General features: G+C 39.0%; 1 protein-coding gene across 3 annotated transcripts in view; it reads right to left on the bottom strand.

Annotated features, from left to right (window-relative positions):
• The window catches only part of dpp7 (dipeptidyl-peptidase 7), a 29,411-nt gene that overhangs the window by 5,001 nt on the left and 7,845 nt on the right, over positions 1 to 16,565 (bottom strand). For 2 of the 3 annotated variants that reach the window (XM_086030031.1, XM_086030030.1), the window contains 8 exons: positions 14,460 to 14,583; positions 14,237 to 14,376; positions 8,190 to 8,353; positions 5,143 to 5,278; positions 3,973 to 4,054; positions 3,726 to 3,892; positions 2,789 to 2,849; positions 133 to 251 (listed from right to left, as the gene is read on the bottom strand). In XM_086030031.1, the coding sequence (XP_085886157.1) occupies positions 133 to 251; positions 2,789 to 2,849; positions 3,726 to 3,892; positions 3,973 to 4,054; positions 5,143 to 5,278; positions 8,190 to 8,353; positions 14,237 to 14,376; positions 14,460 to 14,583 (993 nt within the window). The remainder of the gene's footprint in view (positions 1 to 132; positions 252 to 2,788; positions 2,850 to 3,725; positions 3,893 to 3,972; positions 4,055 to 5,142; positions 5,279 to 8,189; positions 8,354 to 14,236; positions 14,377 to 14,459; positions 14,584 to 16,565) is intronic. The other variant, XM_086030032.1, reaches the window with a different exon arrangement.

The raw sequence follows: 16,565 nt of genomic DNA on the forward strand, positions 1-16,565 counted from the left end.
TCCAGCAACGCACGTTTTTACGTGGCACTTGGAGTAAAAGGTTTGAGAACCACTGTTGCAGAAAATGGGTGGATGGAAATTTGGGTCTCTGCAATCCAAATCAAAATACTGTGCATAAATTGATTGTATTACCTGATAGTCCCAGGCCATGCTGTCAAAGCCTAGTCCACAGCCAGTGGGGTCAGCACACTCCACATACAAACTGTACACATCGAAACAGGTCAGCAAGCCAGTTGAGTTGTACACAATCGCTGTAGAGTGAAACATACAGAGGTCTGAATAAAAGCAGTTTCAACAGTTATATCCGCCACAGTTACACCAATGTATTGCACATTACATCTACACCTATATCCAAGCTCTACTTTGACGAGTGATTAAATGACTACTGTCTGTGTTTAGGCTTTGAGAAACAGTCTGAGATGCAGGTTCCGGCACACATCTGTATCCTGGTGAAATGTATGCGGTGGAACCTCAATTATACATATACATATATATACATATACATATATACATATACACATACGTATACGTATACATACATATACGTATACGTATGTGTATATGTATACGTCTACATATACATACGTATGTATATGTATGTATACGTATACATATGTATACCTATGTATACGTATATATGTATGTATATATATATATATATATAAATATATATAATATATATATGTATGTATATATATATATATATATTAGTGCTGTCAAGTGATTAAAATTGTTAATCGTAGTTAATCACATTTTTTCATATTTAACTCGAAGTTAATCGCATATTTTATTTATTGTAAAAAAATCCCTTGATTTTTCTGTTCCATTATTTTCTTGAATTTTAATACCCTTAACATGAATAAGAGGATTGATTTTCTTATGCAAATATTTTATTAAAGTGAAGTCAACCCAAACATATTATTTTTTAAGAATATGCTCCATGCAAGCCCACTAGTTGAAACAAGGCATTCTGATAAGTATTGCGTTTGTGAAATAAGAGTTAATCCACCTGTTTAGTCATCACTGGGGGCGGCCATTTTGTCACGTCTTTCAACTGAAAATTATATCACAGTTGCTCACGTAACGACCAATCACAACTCACCTGTTTTCTGAAACTGAGCCATGATTGGTCGTTATTTGAGCCCTCAGGGCAACAAAACACTGTCCTGCCGTGTTGGTTGTCTTCATCAAGGAAGACGCCAGAATATACTTCAATATTTTGAAGCTGATGTAACGCCTCCTCTACTCTAAAGCTTTTTTTTAAATATACATGTATCGTATATATCATGGTCATGGTGACCAGCAGCCTTTATGGGGTTGGATTAACTTCGAAAATAACGCGCTAAATATATATATATATATATATATATATATATATATATATATATATATTTTATATATATATAAAAATGGCCGGATGGCCATTTTTGGGTCGGAGGGGTGAAGGGTGACACATTTTAAAATAGGGCTCGACTAAGCATGGCTGGAAGTGGATTTTAGTCCGGCCCACTAATCGGCCCTCATGCGTGTGACGTGCTCGCGAGGCAGCCAAATTTCATCTCAGCCTACTCGGTGAAAGGCTTCTTTTTAGGTTTCTTTCTACTCCCGCGTCGGCGCCAACGACAACTGCTGTTATAGGGATTGTGGTATTGACTCATCCCCCACCGCCCCACCCCCTGTTGTAATGGTATGCGCCAGTTGCAGGTGGGAGGCGCGGGTTACGTGATGTGACAAGAAAATACAAACACGCTTGAACGTCTCTTTTTACACAAACAACTGCCGCATTGATTCACGTGACCAACGCATTGTGCTGTTGGATAGGTCTGTAACACATGCCACACACACATCAGGATTTGTTGCTGCTCTGATCGGTCCATTATGTTGCGATGACATACAGTTGTGTCCGGGAGTATATTCAAATCAGCGCGCAGCACTCAAGTATGATACTGGCACATCATGCACGTTCCTACTTCCGGAAATACGCCACAGTAAAACTACTGTGTAGTGGTTTGCTGGCATGCTTTTATTTTGAAGGCCGGGAAGTGTGAAGGAGGGGAAGTGACGTGTGCAAAATAAGTAACTTGTTGAATGCTTGCAGACTTGTCGTCTGTTGGACCCAAATAATCATACAATACGACAAAACCAACCCCAGGGCTCGCAATGGAAGTAAGCTCACGCAGCTGGGTGTGTACATGAGTAAGTGGCGCGTTTGAAGTGTGTCCACAGCGGGTTTGAATAGTAAGTTAGTCAGCTAATTGTCTTTCAATAAACCTCTTCCGTTAGCATCCCTCCCGCCTGGGCATCATGCGCGTTTTTTTTTTTTTTTTTGAGCGGCGGGGGTCGGAACGGGGCGGGGGCCAACAATGTTTATGAATATGGCCAGGGGGTCGCGGCCATTTAATAAGATGGACAAATATCAAGTAATGTTAAACTATTAGATAAGTAAATATTAATCAATTAATTAATTCACTACTTTTTGTCATGAATTCAATATACATTCTGTGGCATTTCTTCACTTTGTTTAAACTGAGACACATTTCAAGAAGTACAATTACTTAACACTTAAAGATTCCTATTTCACGCCTTTATTAATTTCTTCAAGGTTTTCAATCTCCAAAAACTGCAAAACTGCAAAATACAAACATTCAATAAATGTTTGAAAAGCTGAGTTGGCCTCGTGTCCTACGTTCTTCCTGTCCATCAAGCTGGGCCAGCTTTTTTAATAAAAAAAAAAAAAAAAGCTGGATCAGCACTACACATGGAAAAAGCTTGACAGTCATCATTATACCTGCAGTATCTCTCAGATTTGTAAGTAGATCAGATCCACGGAGCATGGTCTCACAACCAACCTGACAAAAATGAAAAAAATGAAAGACATTTATTTAGATAGATTGATCGATCTTTAGATATACTTGCTTGAGGTACCTCAGGAAAAAGGTGGACATCATTGCAGATAGAGTTGATATAAAAACTCTGCACATCACTGTTTAAATGCCAGGTTTTGTGATATGTAAAATAATGCGATCACAATTATATTTTTCAAAACATTTTCCATGCTGTGACCTATCCCCTATAGTTCTCGAGGCCATAAGAACCAATAAGCACTTTACAAAACAACTACTTACTCAATGCGTGTTCGTTTTATCTTTCAAGAAGGTATCCAATGTAAATAAAGAATCACACAAGTCGATTGAATATTCTCGTCGGTTTTCTTTTCCATCTCTGAAGTTCAGGAATTATACAATGATCAGATCTGGGCGGCTTTTCCATCCTCGCGAACGCTCTCACCCGAAGCGGGCGAGGGCAGAAAAGGGGCACGGTCTAACATGCAGCCCTCACATTTATACTGTCTTCAAAATCTAAACATAATGTGGGCTGGTCTCCTACGTGGCTGGTCCTGCCTGTAGGGCTGATCCTCTACAGCTGGTCCCTCAGATCAGGGCATGCTGACTCTGAGACTTTGAACAGATTTTGCGATGTGTAATTCCCAATTTGGTTTTTGGTTAACCTGTTGGCTAATATAAAGCCAATCATATAGATTTAGATCCTTCAGAGGGATGTTGCTGTGTTCTTTGTTGAACCACTTACATTCAAACTCACATTAAATGGAAGTCAGCACACACCGACCACCAGTTCAAGTGCTTCTGATTCACCCCAATTAAAGTAGGGCTTTTCTGTACTGTATCGCAACCATAACACAATATAAAATAATGTGAAACTCGTACCTTCACAGGATTGGCAGGCATGTTGCCCATAAAATGAGTGCTGTAAGGATAATCTAACATGGCCATCAGCGTGAACGCGTTCCTCAGCAAGCCATTTAACTGGTGGATGTCCTGGGCAGATGATGGACGCTTACACAGGGAGAATGTGGACTGAATTTTACTGTAATCTAACAAAGTTAACAAGAAACATTTTCACATTAAGAGTATAAAAAAAATAAAAAAACACACATAATTTCACATAATTTACCTTGCAGTTCACCTAATTCTTTCAGCTGATGAAAAGCTTCTTTTACAGCATATTTGCATTCTGGAGCAATGGTTTCAAAATCCTGTTTAAGAAAAATAAAACAAAAATAATGGATAAAAAAATACTGTGAGTTGCTTGGAATATTAAGAGTCTGCAAATAGAGTTCTGCTTGCAAAAAAATTCAAAGTTTTATAACTGTTTTCAAAACAGATCGACCCTAATTTACTAAAGGTTTTTGCATGCAAAAATGACCGTAAACTTGATTGTTGATGCAAACAGATCGCTGATCAAACCTGAGATAAAATTGCAATGGCTCATTTTGCCATCCCAATTTTCTGACTTTAAATGCTGTATCTGAAAGGCAGGTGCAACTGTGCGTAGCGTAACCATAACAAGGAGGGGCAGGCAAAATCAACTTGTAAACATTTATGAAATGCCAGAAACAAAAATGATCACATAATGAATGTATGCACTGCAGTTTATTTCTTTCATTCCTTCGTATTATCAAATTATTTCACACTGATTCCAGTCGTAACTTTAGTGCAATTGACTTGCACATCAGTGGTATTGCCTATGGATTCGTAAATTGACACACCATCCATCCATTCTCGATACCGCTCATCCTCACAAGGGTCGCGGGGCGTGCTGGAGCCTATCCCAGCTGTCTTCGGGCAGTAGGCGGGTGACACCGTGAATTGGTTGCCAGCCAATCGCAGGGCACACAGAGACAAACAAACAACCACACTCACACTCACACCACGGGCAATTTAGAGTGTCCAATCAACTTACCATGCATGTTTTTGAAATGTGGGAGGAAACCGGAGTACCCGGAGAAAACCCACGCAGGCACGGGGAGAACATGCAAACTCCACACAGGGAGGCTGGAACCGAGATTTAACCCACGATCTCTGAACTGTGAGGCGGACGTGCTAACCAGTCGACCGCCGTGTCGCCCACTTCACTCATTTTCCGTTATTAAATTTGTGTAAAAAAAAAAAGATTATTGGGCTCTTCAAAAATTGCAGTGACTTTTCTTTACAAACTTAAACTGGGAAAAATGATTCTTTTGTTTTAAATCACTGAAATAATATTCAGTTGGATAACTGCCATTTTTTGCTGCCCAGCTCTGACAACTACTACTACTACTAATAGAATATCCATCCAACTTACAGAAGTGACATCTCTAAAAAACTGCCTGGGGTCCCCCAGCCCAGCAGTTGACAGTATCGGCGCACTAGCGGCAAGAGCTCCAGCCACAAGATTTGGATACTTTATCCTCATATAGACAGACAGCATTCCACCGTAACTGAAGAGAATGATGAGACAGATGCATGTTAGATGAAGCTTTGAGGCTTCTAAAAGGTTCTGAAATGGTTAGATTGAAAACTAATTGTAAAAGCATTTTCGTGAATGCTTGGTTGTGCTGCAGGAACTTTTGTTGGAAATTGTTTGTCACCAAGAATTTTTTCAACATTGATATCCGATTCACAATTGAATCAAAACAAATTTAGATTACTACCTCTGTGACACTCTCAGAATAACATTGTATATCAATCATTGTATATCAATGCTACGCATGGTTTCTAACCATAGGTGTCAGTAATGCCGAGGGCATGGAGTTCAATGCAGGCATGATAATAGGGATTGGGGGCCAATACTAGACATACTGACAACAGGATTTTGTTATTTACTGTTAGGGATAGAGATTATCGGTGCCGATATTCTGCGTTTTGATCAATATCGGCATCTGCCTTTTTAAGAGAAGAGAGCATCTGATGGCCGATAATAAGTCAATTTAAAACTGTGTTGGAATCAAAACAAATATATGTGAAAGTTACATTTTCGGTCATTTTGAAATATTGGAGAACTTCATTTACTGTTGAAAACTATATGGAGCTATTTTTTCAAGTGTTTTCATTTCTCTTTTTAAGACAATCCTGGGTGCTCCCTGAACTTTTTGTTAGAATTTGGTAACAAAGATGTATCTTGTCAAAAATGTATAGTAATAATAATAATAATAATAATAATAATACAAAACAAAATCTACATTATGCAAATTTGAAAAACTGTTCAATAAACATGTGCAGAGACGTAAAACAAAGACGTTTCAACAAAGTTAAGAATTATTTTATTTTATTTTTTTAGATTTTGATGCCAATATTTTCTTTTTTTATGAAAAATTAATATCGGCTCCAAATATCGGTTAACGGCAGCCTTGACTACTAATAATCGGTATCGGCCCTGAAAAAAAACATATCGGTCTATCTCTATTTGCTGTATATGTTTCTACCAATACACTCTCTTTTCCTATTTGTGAAGCAACTTTTCATCCCTCCCTGACCCGATGACTTATACCCAAAAGGTTAAGGAAAGGCGCTCAAAAGATTTTTGTCATGAGCTGCTTAGGAGATTCGACGACCCAGAGAGCCCCCGTGTCACATGCTTACAAACAAAGTTGCTGATGGGCCGAAGAGGAGATTTGTGCATTTGCGATCGATTGCTATTCCTAAAGTATTCGGATGTCTGTGACAGCTCATTTGAAACTGAATTGCGAGACGTGAATATGGTCTGACAGAACCAAAAGTGAAAATATATAGTGGTATTTTGTAGGGATGCTACGATCGATTGGGCACCGATCATGATCGGCCGATTTTGGTGAAAAATGACGTGATCGGAATATTCGATCAAAGCCTTACATTGCGCATTAAAACATCCGATTACCCGCGGCTCATGCTTGGCTGCCCGAGACGAATTGGCCAAAAAGTTTGTTTAATACGCGACGACGTCCCTCCGTCCAAAAGCATCACTCGTGCCGTCCTGCACGCAACCGCGCCCGTCCGCGCGAGCTTCATTGACTCCAATTGAGATGCGCTGCCAGAAAGGCTCCCTAACACAGCCGCGCCTCCGCTGCGAGCAGAGGGGAGGGACGCAACACAAGGCTGCGAAGCATGAGCTGCGGGTGATCGGATGTTTCGATTCGGCAATAAAAGGCTTTGATCGAATATTCTGACACCGCAGTTGGTGTGAACATAGCTTGTCTGCTGTGTGTGTGGAGTTTGCGTCGTGTAATACTATAAATGCCGTGTAAGGGTACCTCGCGCGGGGAGCATGGCCAAAAGTTTCAACACAGCCAACTTAATCCAACATTTGAAGAACAAGCAATTGGGAGACTATGGTGAGTTTACGAGGCTCACTGCATTGAATAAAGTCAAGACCGAAACAGTGCAGTATAAGTGGCATTATTGCCACATGCAGGGAGACGCATTGTAGGTCACTTGTGGGCAACAGACCCACTATATCATTTTATAATTCACAAAAAGATTAACAGTGACTTTTTTCTCATTGACAAATGCACAAGATAGTTTGTCTATGCACAAAACAATAAAGTTCCTGAGTCGTTTCAATTTAGGAACTCATTGAATAGTTTATTCAAGTGAAGCCTGCATGTGACTATCTTTTCTACTTTGATTATATTCTGAACCATGCCATGTTTAGGTGGCATGTTATTTATTTGACTTTTTGCATAATTAAGTATTTTGAGACTGCTGATTATTTTGATCTGTTCAAAACTGTGTTACTAAAAGCTGGTAAATTTAAGTTTTTCAGTTATCTTTGTGACTGAGTAATTGTTGTATTGTGCCAGCAACGGTTTTGTATTTCTTCATGCTTTTGAAAATGTATATAGATTTTTGTCAAAATTACGGCAATAATATGGCTGTTTTTTATCAGATAATATTGCATAATACCAGTCACCATACGCAAATGGAAAAATATATAGATATTCCATGTGATCGGTCTCGGCCGGTCTCACTCAGGCATGATCGGTATCGGTGTCATAAAACCTGATCGGAACATCCCTAGTATTTTGAGTGGGGATCAAATAGTTTCAGAGAAACTGAAATACATTTCAAAATTTTGCATACAGTTTCAAGTTTATTGGACTTCAGTTCCAAACTAATCAATTAAAATTGTACAATTCAGATTCAGGTTTTCAATGCAATTATTTAAGTTTAGCAATTGAAATTCAAATATAGATGATTCACATTCAGTTTCCGGTGGCACACATTTCACTCCATACGCTAGTAGTTAAATCCTTTAAAGTAATCAATTAAAAGATGCGACCTAAAATTAAGAGAATTCAATGTTGATAGAAAATGAAATGTCAGTACAACAACCTTTCACAAGATCTATGGAGATCAATTTAAGGCGAATCTTACCTTCCACCAAAAACAAGGACTGGGCAGTTTGTGGCAGACAGCTGACGTTTCAACACACTGATCATGACAGCATAATCTGCAATTGCCTGTTCCACTGTCAACAGGCCAATCTGAGGGATGTTGAAGGAGTCATTGCCAAAAGGGAGAGACTTGCCATAGTACCTCTGTGACAGAGAGAACAAACTTAAGGCATACACGCATTCTGATAATCATGCTGCATTTTTTTCCTCTCATGAGCAAAGTTAACAAAGACCTGATTGTTGGATGTCTTCAAAAGATTATCCGGAACAACTCTTAACCACTTTGACGATATTTTTACCTCAACACCTAAAAAGGTGCACCCAAAGTAAAACTGAAGCTGTACTTGAACCATTTGGAGTATCAGCATAGTTTTGGTCTCTTTTTGAAGATAACACTTTGAATTTTTCTCCTCAACTGTCAATCTTTTTTAAGTGCTACTGGCACTGAATTATGGAAGTTTGAATACATAAAAGAAGGCAGATTTTATGTCCGCCTACTTTTTTTCTTTTCCAAAAATATGCCTGGAAAAAATGTATATTGGTGTGGTGGACTAAATAACACAACAGGATTACAGCTCAAAGGCTCCTCCAATTCCATTTCAAATTTGACAACAATATGACAGAAAATGAGCATTTTACACAAGTTTTACTAAGGGGATGTCCAGGCGAACCAAAATTGAAACCATGTTCACATATGTAGGAGAAAAGGCTGCTATTGTGGAATGCTTCAACAATCATGAGTTTTAATGAAAAGTAAGACTTGGCGCTATCATATCCTACATCCAGATTTAAAAAAAAAAACGCAGAAAAATCAAAGAAGGTGGCGCGATATGACATGCGCTCTGACACACAGCCCTGATGTCGCTGGGCTTTGAAAGTGTGTGTCACGCAAGTTACGCCCGGTGTTTTTGTTGAAAACAGTCACCATGTTTTTTTTTGAAGAATTTCATTGGCCGTTGAATGCGTCAATCATCAGTTTAGCAAGTTTGTTTGGTTGTGACTGCAAACGTAACTGACGAATCATCCATATGCAAGGGTGGTACTATTTATGCATGGAATATGTTCATTGGCTTCTTGTTGTTGAACTCTGACATGGAAAACATTAGTTTATTGGATCAAGTAAGCAATCAATCAAACTAAGGTCCAGCCTATGTTTTGAAAGCTCGTGTGTCTAAATCCGTCAAAGGTAACTCAATCTACGATGTAAAATATGTACATATGTAATATGTATATGTATCTGATAGCAACCTGTAACGGTAGCAGCTAATAACGTGGCTTTATGGATGTCAGGCTTGTTGTGGACTAACTATAGTACTGGAATACTTTTACTGGACCCTTGTCGACGTAATATGATCATTGATGATGGATTATGAAATTGTGTCGGACATTTGAGGATGAAATGGAGAGTTGCACATTTGTTGTATGTTAGCATTGTTTTGACTTAAATGCTCATAAATGCTGCAGATATGATTGTATCTTGTAATGTTTGGTATCATTCGAATCTGCGGAAGCCTTGCTTTCTAACCCTATATAACATGCCGGGAATGCTTTGAAGTTGTTTGAAGTTGCTGTACATATCAAATTTCCCTCGGCCACGACGCCATCGGCCCACGGGTGGGCCGAAGAACGGCAACGGGTTTTAATACACTGCAGAAAAGGATTTTGAAGGAAGTAAAAAAATAAAATAATATATATATATATATATATATATATATATATATATATATATATATATATATATATATATATATATATATGTGCCATTCTACTGAATTGGTTGAAATTCAGAGTATTCAGAGAAATTCAGAGAAATTTGTATTTTATTTCAGAAAAACATTTATTGTATTCATGTTGCACCATATCTAAGGGGCACAAATTTAGTGAAAGTATACTCAATTTTCAAATAGTATTTTCTAGCTTTTCCTTAATATCTTGCCTGTCCCTAAAATGTGTCACTACCGAAACACACAATTACAGAAGAATAAAAATAATTCTACTAGCCGATTCATATTTTTTTCCATTCCCCCTCTACAGAGTATTTTTATAAATTAATATATATGGTTTTGACATCAAAACCAATCAAATTGCATTTTTAACAGAATTTAATATGACTTTTCTTAAATAAATCAAAATTTATATGCTATTTTTCATTGTAAAATGTAGAAAGTTGACTATATTGACTTCAAAAGTCATCATTAATTAAAACAAACATACCCTTAAACAATCATTATCAAAAATTGTTGATTGATAATTCAATACTTTTTATTTTTGTTAAAACATCAGTTCTTTCAGTAGTGACTGCAACATTTCAGTAGTGGCCATATTGCTGCTGGTGCAGTAATACTTTGTGTGAGGGTAGCATTGTAATCACTTAACTAGTTTTGCTATATTTTAACTTTTAACGTGTATTATAACTATCCATCCATCCATTATCTGTACCGCTTCTCCTCACAAGGGTCGCGGGGCGTGCTGGAGCCTATCCCAGCTGTCTTTGGGCAGTAGGCGGGGGACACCCTGAACTGGTTGCCAGCCAATCGCAGGGCACACAGAGACAAACATCCGCACTCACAATCACACCTAGGGCCAATTTAGAGTATCCAATCAACTTACCATGCATGTTTTTGGAATGTGGGAGGAAACCGGAGTGCCCGGAGAAAACCCACGCAGGCACGGGGAGAACATGCAAACTCCACACAGGGAGGCCGGAGCCGGGATCGAACCCACGACCTCTGAACTGTGAGGCGGACGTGCTAACCAGTCGACCACCGTGCCGCCGTATTATAACTAATGAAACATTATTTTTTCCATTTTCTACTGCTTTGTGCTGTACTCAGGGTCGCAGGGAGTTGGAGTTGATCACAGCTGACTTAGGGCAAAAGCACGGTACACGCTGGAACGGTCGCTGATAGTGTAGTGGTACACACGCCTGAGTTGTGTGCGGGCAGCGTGGGATCGATTCCCGCTCAGTGACAGTGTCTGTGTGTGCCCTGCGACTGGCTGGCGACCAGTTCGGGGTGTAGTCTGCCTTCGCCCATTGACGGCTGGGATAGGCTCCAGCAACTCCCCGCGACCCTATACAGGATAAGCGGTTTGGAAGATGACATGACATGACGCTGGATCGGTCACCTGTCCATCACAGGGTTCTTCATCATTGAAAAACTCTGGTTTCACCTTCGAAATTAAAATGTGGTTAGAATGACAAACATATTTGTAACATACATTTCCCTGTGTGTATGTTCCCTCTCTCTCTGTTTTTTGAGAGACATCCGTTGGTCTTGTCTTTTCCTCCATGCTCTTCTGACTTTCCTTTGCTCTCTGCTTGATAATTCATTGGTAGACTTCAGCTTTCCTTCTTCCTTCCATCTCTTATTTCTTTCTCTTTCCTTTATTAAATATTCTTTGGATTTCACTGAGTCATTGTAATTTCCCTTCAAATTAAGATAAAATATGAAATCGAATATTTTGCTAAAATCAGAGAGATTTATGTATGACATATGTATCCATGTATTATACTATTTAAAACTTACTTTATTCAAAAATGAACATCATATTGTCACTACCGAAACCATTATGTCACAACCGAAACCTTTCTGTATGTTTCGGTAGTGACTGTTTCGGTTTTATTTTACCCTTCAAATTAAGATAAAATATGGAATCGAATATAGTTAAAATCAGAAATATCTATGTATGACATATGTATCTATGTATTATAAAACTTACTTTATTCAAAAGTAAACATCATATTGTCACTACCGAAACCTATCTGTATGTTTCGGTAGTGACCGGTTCGGGTTTATGTTTCCCTTCAAATTTTGATAAAATATGGAAAATAATATTGTTAAAATCAGAAAGATCTATGTATGACATATGTATCTTTGTGTTATATTATTTAAAACTTACTTTATTCAAAAATAAATATCATATTGTCACTACCGAAACCATTATGTCACAACCGAAACGTTTCGGTAGTGACGTTTTATGATAGTTGCTGACGATACTCAACAATGCTAGGCACAACGTGGCTACCATAGACAGTTTTGAGCATGTGTACAGAGATAGAAAACATTACATTTAGCATTAAAATCAAAAGTGCTCATTTTATTGCCAAAATGAGGTGTTCGGCAGTGACAGTCCTTAAAACCACATGCTGATTTTCAGACTTTGGAGGGCATATAACTTAATAATGCTGCCAACTAATTACTCGCCATGTGCCCAGTGATGAACATGAAGGTAACGTCTCTTACTTGGGAAATTTCTGGGGATGTGGCTAAAATCAAGCCCTGCCTACAGACAAATACTCTTTGCGTTTCGGTAGTGACATGAAAAGTTGGGACAGGTTTTTTTTTACATAAAAACTTAATTTGAAAAAAATCTACAAAATCAATGTAAATCCTTCACCATACATTTAAAAGCAACCAAAATGTTCTATTGAAGTAAAGTATTTTTTAAAATGGCAAATATCTTCTACATTTGTTTTTCATGAATTGAAATTTAGGAGTTAAAGATTGGGACAGCCACCTCCGAATAGGAAGTGACATATAAAAGATGACTTTTTATTATTATTTATTATATATATATATATATATATATATATATATATATATACACACACACACACACACACACACCCACACACCCCCACACACACACAACCACCCCCACACCCAAACACCCCACACACCCCACACATGCACACACAGTATTTAAAATCGGAAATCTAATCCATGTGTTACATATATTACTCCAGGTATTTGTAGTTATTGCTGTAATTCAGCCCTCAATATAGATCTAAAGAAACTGAAAACTGCACAGGCCCGGCCGGACGCCCATTTTTGGGGCAGAGGGCGGGGGCTGACACGTTTGAAAAAAAGGGCTCGACTAAGCATGGCCGGAAATGGATTTTAGTCCGGCCCACTAATCGGCCCTCATATGTGTGACGTGGACACGAGGTGGCCAATTATCATCTCAGCCTACTCGGTGATATGCGTATGTTAACATGGCAGGGAGGAGGGCCGGAAGGATACCCGGGTCTCGGCTGGAGGGCAGGGGACTGACCGGCAAAAAACACTGCAAAAATTAACTGTCTAAATTTAAGAATGAAATATTTGTTTTGAGAGGATTCAGACTAAAAACAAGTGAAATTACCTACCAGCGCAAGTAAGATAATTACACTTGGTAAGATTTATTGAAATAAGAAAAATTATCTTGGCTTTTGAAAAGAGAGAACTACCTTAAAATAAGTGGTGAAACACGAGTTTCAAGCACTATATTAGGTAAAGTAAAGTTGAAGCTAACCTATCAAGAATGTTGGTGGAATCGGGGGAGCAAGGCAGAGTACTCGGAGAAAACCCACGTAGGCACAGGGAGAACATGCAAACTCCACGCAGGAAGGGCAGGGCTGGATTCGAACCCACAATCTCTGCGCTGTGAGGCGGACGTGCTAACCAGTCAATACCGTGCCACCCTGGAGTGCACCAAGTGTGAATGAAGTTTGTTAACATTGGTACACACCTTAGTATCAAAAAGACCTTTTGGCTTGATATAAGAGTCTACGTCTAAGTTAGATAGCTGATTTTTGCAGTGAAGGGTCAAGTGCCCAGCTCTGGTAATAAACTTAGCTTTACCATGACAATGGTTTTCATGTTTCTGATGTCGCTACGGAGTCTGATTTGGTTAAAATCCAGTACTGAACTATTATCAAGTTATTTTCATATATCCCGCTTTAGGAGGCCTGTGATCAAGTCAACAAATCAGAGCAAACTCTCAATCAAAACCTAGCAGAGGTGAGCAAAATTACTTCATGGTCTTCATTCCGCTCACTCTTTGAGAGCACAGAACCAAATGCTGTAATATGATTCATTAAGAATTACTCAGTGGTTTTGGTATGTATGTTATAGATAAGAATTTACCCCTAAAATTGGTCCAATCTACCAAATGCTGGTGTCACATATAGATGGGTAAGACGAGTAAGGTTGGTTGTATTTTTAGCTTACACCACACAAAGACAAACAATGTACCATTTCTTACATGTTCAGCAAATATGACCAAGGCTTCCTGCTGAGCAGCCAATTCAGTAATAAATCCAGAGTTAAGGGCAAACTGCCAGATGTCCCCCTCATTGCCGGTGTAGTAGAAAATTGGACCAAATCCAATATTCCAGTATTGATCTACAGAGGGAAGCAAGACAGAAATCAAGTCAAATACTTCTTGGTTGTTTGAAAAGTAAAACGTGCCATTGGTCAAAAGTCACCAGTGATCAGGTATCGCTGAAGGAATGTCCCATTCCCATTGGCATTAAAGTTGAAGTGGTCGAGGCTCTGGGTGAAATATTTTTCTTTGAAAGAAGGTTGTGTCTGGGATCCATGTATTCCTGTCTAACAAAACACAGTACATTATTCATTGTATTGCACCAATTTCAGTAATTGAGTTTAAAGATTTTTTTTCAAATCACAGGCTATTGGGTTTTGGATTATTACCACCTGTTATAAAAATAAATGAATACAGTGCATCGGAACACATTTGTGAGGTTCCTTTCAGTCAATCATTTTTATGGGTCCTTCAAATGTAGGTCAATGATTATTATCTATCTATCTAGATAGCGATTGAAGGATTTGTCCAACATTCGAATCAGGCTGGTAATTACTGTCTCCTGGATGGCTTGATATCAGCCAATATGTTACCTTATGTTGATCAGATGGTAATTGCATTACACATTTATGGTCATCACACACAAACCGCTAAATGTCCTTACACATAAGCAGTCATATAACAATCAATAGTAAGGGAAGAAAGAAAACTATTTGTCTTGTGTAACACAGACACCAACGGGCCTTCACATAAGTGCACGCATACAACTTTGTCTAGTGGAATGGAATGTGGCTTTGAGGGATATCTGGCGGGAAGAAGTCTTGCGACCAAGGCTGCCTCCAGCCCAGACGACCTGGATCTTGAAGTGATGAGCCATAGATGGAGAAGATCAGAACCAACATTTTTGATTAGCCTTATCTGTCAGGACAACAAGATACCTAGCTATAGCTAGATAGATAGCTAGATAGTAGGGGTGTAATGGTTCACAAAAGTCATGGTTTGTTACATATCTTGGTATGGGGGTCACGGTTCGGTACGGGTTCGGTACAGCAATAAGTCTCAAATGCATAAGACTAGGTTGTTGGTTTTTTAATTTAGTTTTAACAGAGAGCAAGCTACAATTCAATTTGCTATGAAGCAAAAAAATGTTCCGTTAAAAAAGCACAAATTAGAAAAAAAACTTGCGCATTAGGGTTGTTCATAAATAATAATAATAAAAACACCCTTTCTTTTCTGGATAGAATGAGGTTGCAGATAAAGTCAGGTAGCACTTGCCAACTAGTAACTTTAACTTCATCATAAGAGCAGCAGAGGACAGCCCATGCTCCACCACGGCTCTTGTGCGATTGCATATGACAGGGACCACGGTCAAATGTGGCGGTCGCTTGGATGCTGCAGCCGTTCATTTGCGCACAACGGAGAGGGGAGGGGCTTCGCTTGGTCGTAGACTACAACAGCATTATGTCGCAATCAAATGGCCAACACACTATGCTAATGCTAACAATATCGCTGTCTTGGTAAAGTTCAAGAACTGTAAAAAAACAAAAAAGCCGCCGAGCGAACAGGACGCTGTTTGGTTGTGTGTGATGTAGTATGCCCGATGCTGATTGGCTGCCGCGAGGCGAATTGGCAAAAAAGTTTACTTGTTTAATACGCGACGAATGGACGGATTTTCTGTGCTTCGCTGCGCTTCCCACCGCTCCAAATGCATCATTCGCACCGCCCTGCACTGACACATTGACTCCAATTGAAACGCTTCCACTGCAGTTGGTGTGAACGTAGCATGAATGTAGCATCAGCCATTGACTCGTTAATTTTGCGTTTGTGGAATATAAATTAAGCAGCAAAATGCACTTGTTTTTAGCCATCTCTGAGGGCGGCCATTTTGTCATCTGTCGACTGAAAATGACATCACAACTGCTCACAACGACCAATCACGGCTGACCTGTTGTCTGAATCCGAGCACTGATTGGTCGTTGTGAGCAGTTGTGATGTCATTTTCAGTCGACAGAAGACAAAATGGCCGCCCCCTGAGATGGATAAAAACGGGTGGATTTTTCTGCTGAACTCATATTTCATATTAATCATATTGCCTTGTTTCAACTAGTGGGCTTGCATAGAACATATTCTTGAAAAAAAAAAGGTTTTTGATTACTTCTCCTTTAATGCTCTTGGCACAGAAGGACAAAGACTGTTTTACACGTTACCGGATACAGGTACTACATACACTTCTGCTGTGGACGGATTGAAAAGAGACTTTGTTCCCAAA

This window comes from Filicampus tigris, chromosome 5 (assembly GCF_054856515.1).
Source record: "Filicampus tigris isolate MCC_2025a chromosome 5, RoL_Ftig_1.0, whole genome shotgun sequence".
NCBI classification, from domain to species: Eukaryota; Metazoa; Chordata; class Actinopteri; order Syngnathiformes; family Syngnathidae; genus Filicampus; species Filicampus tigris.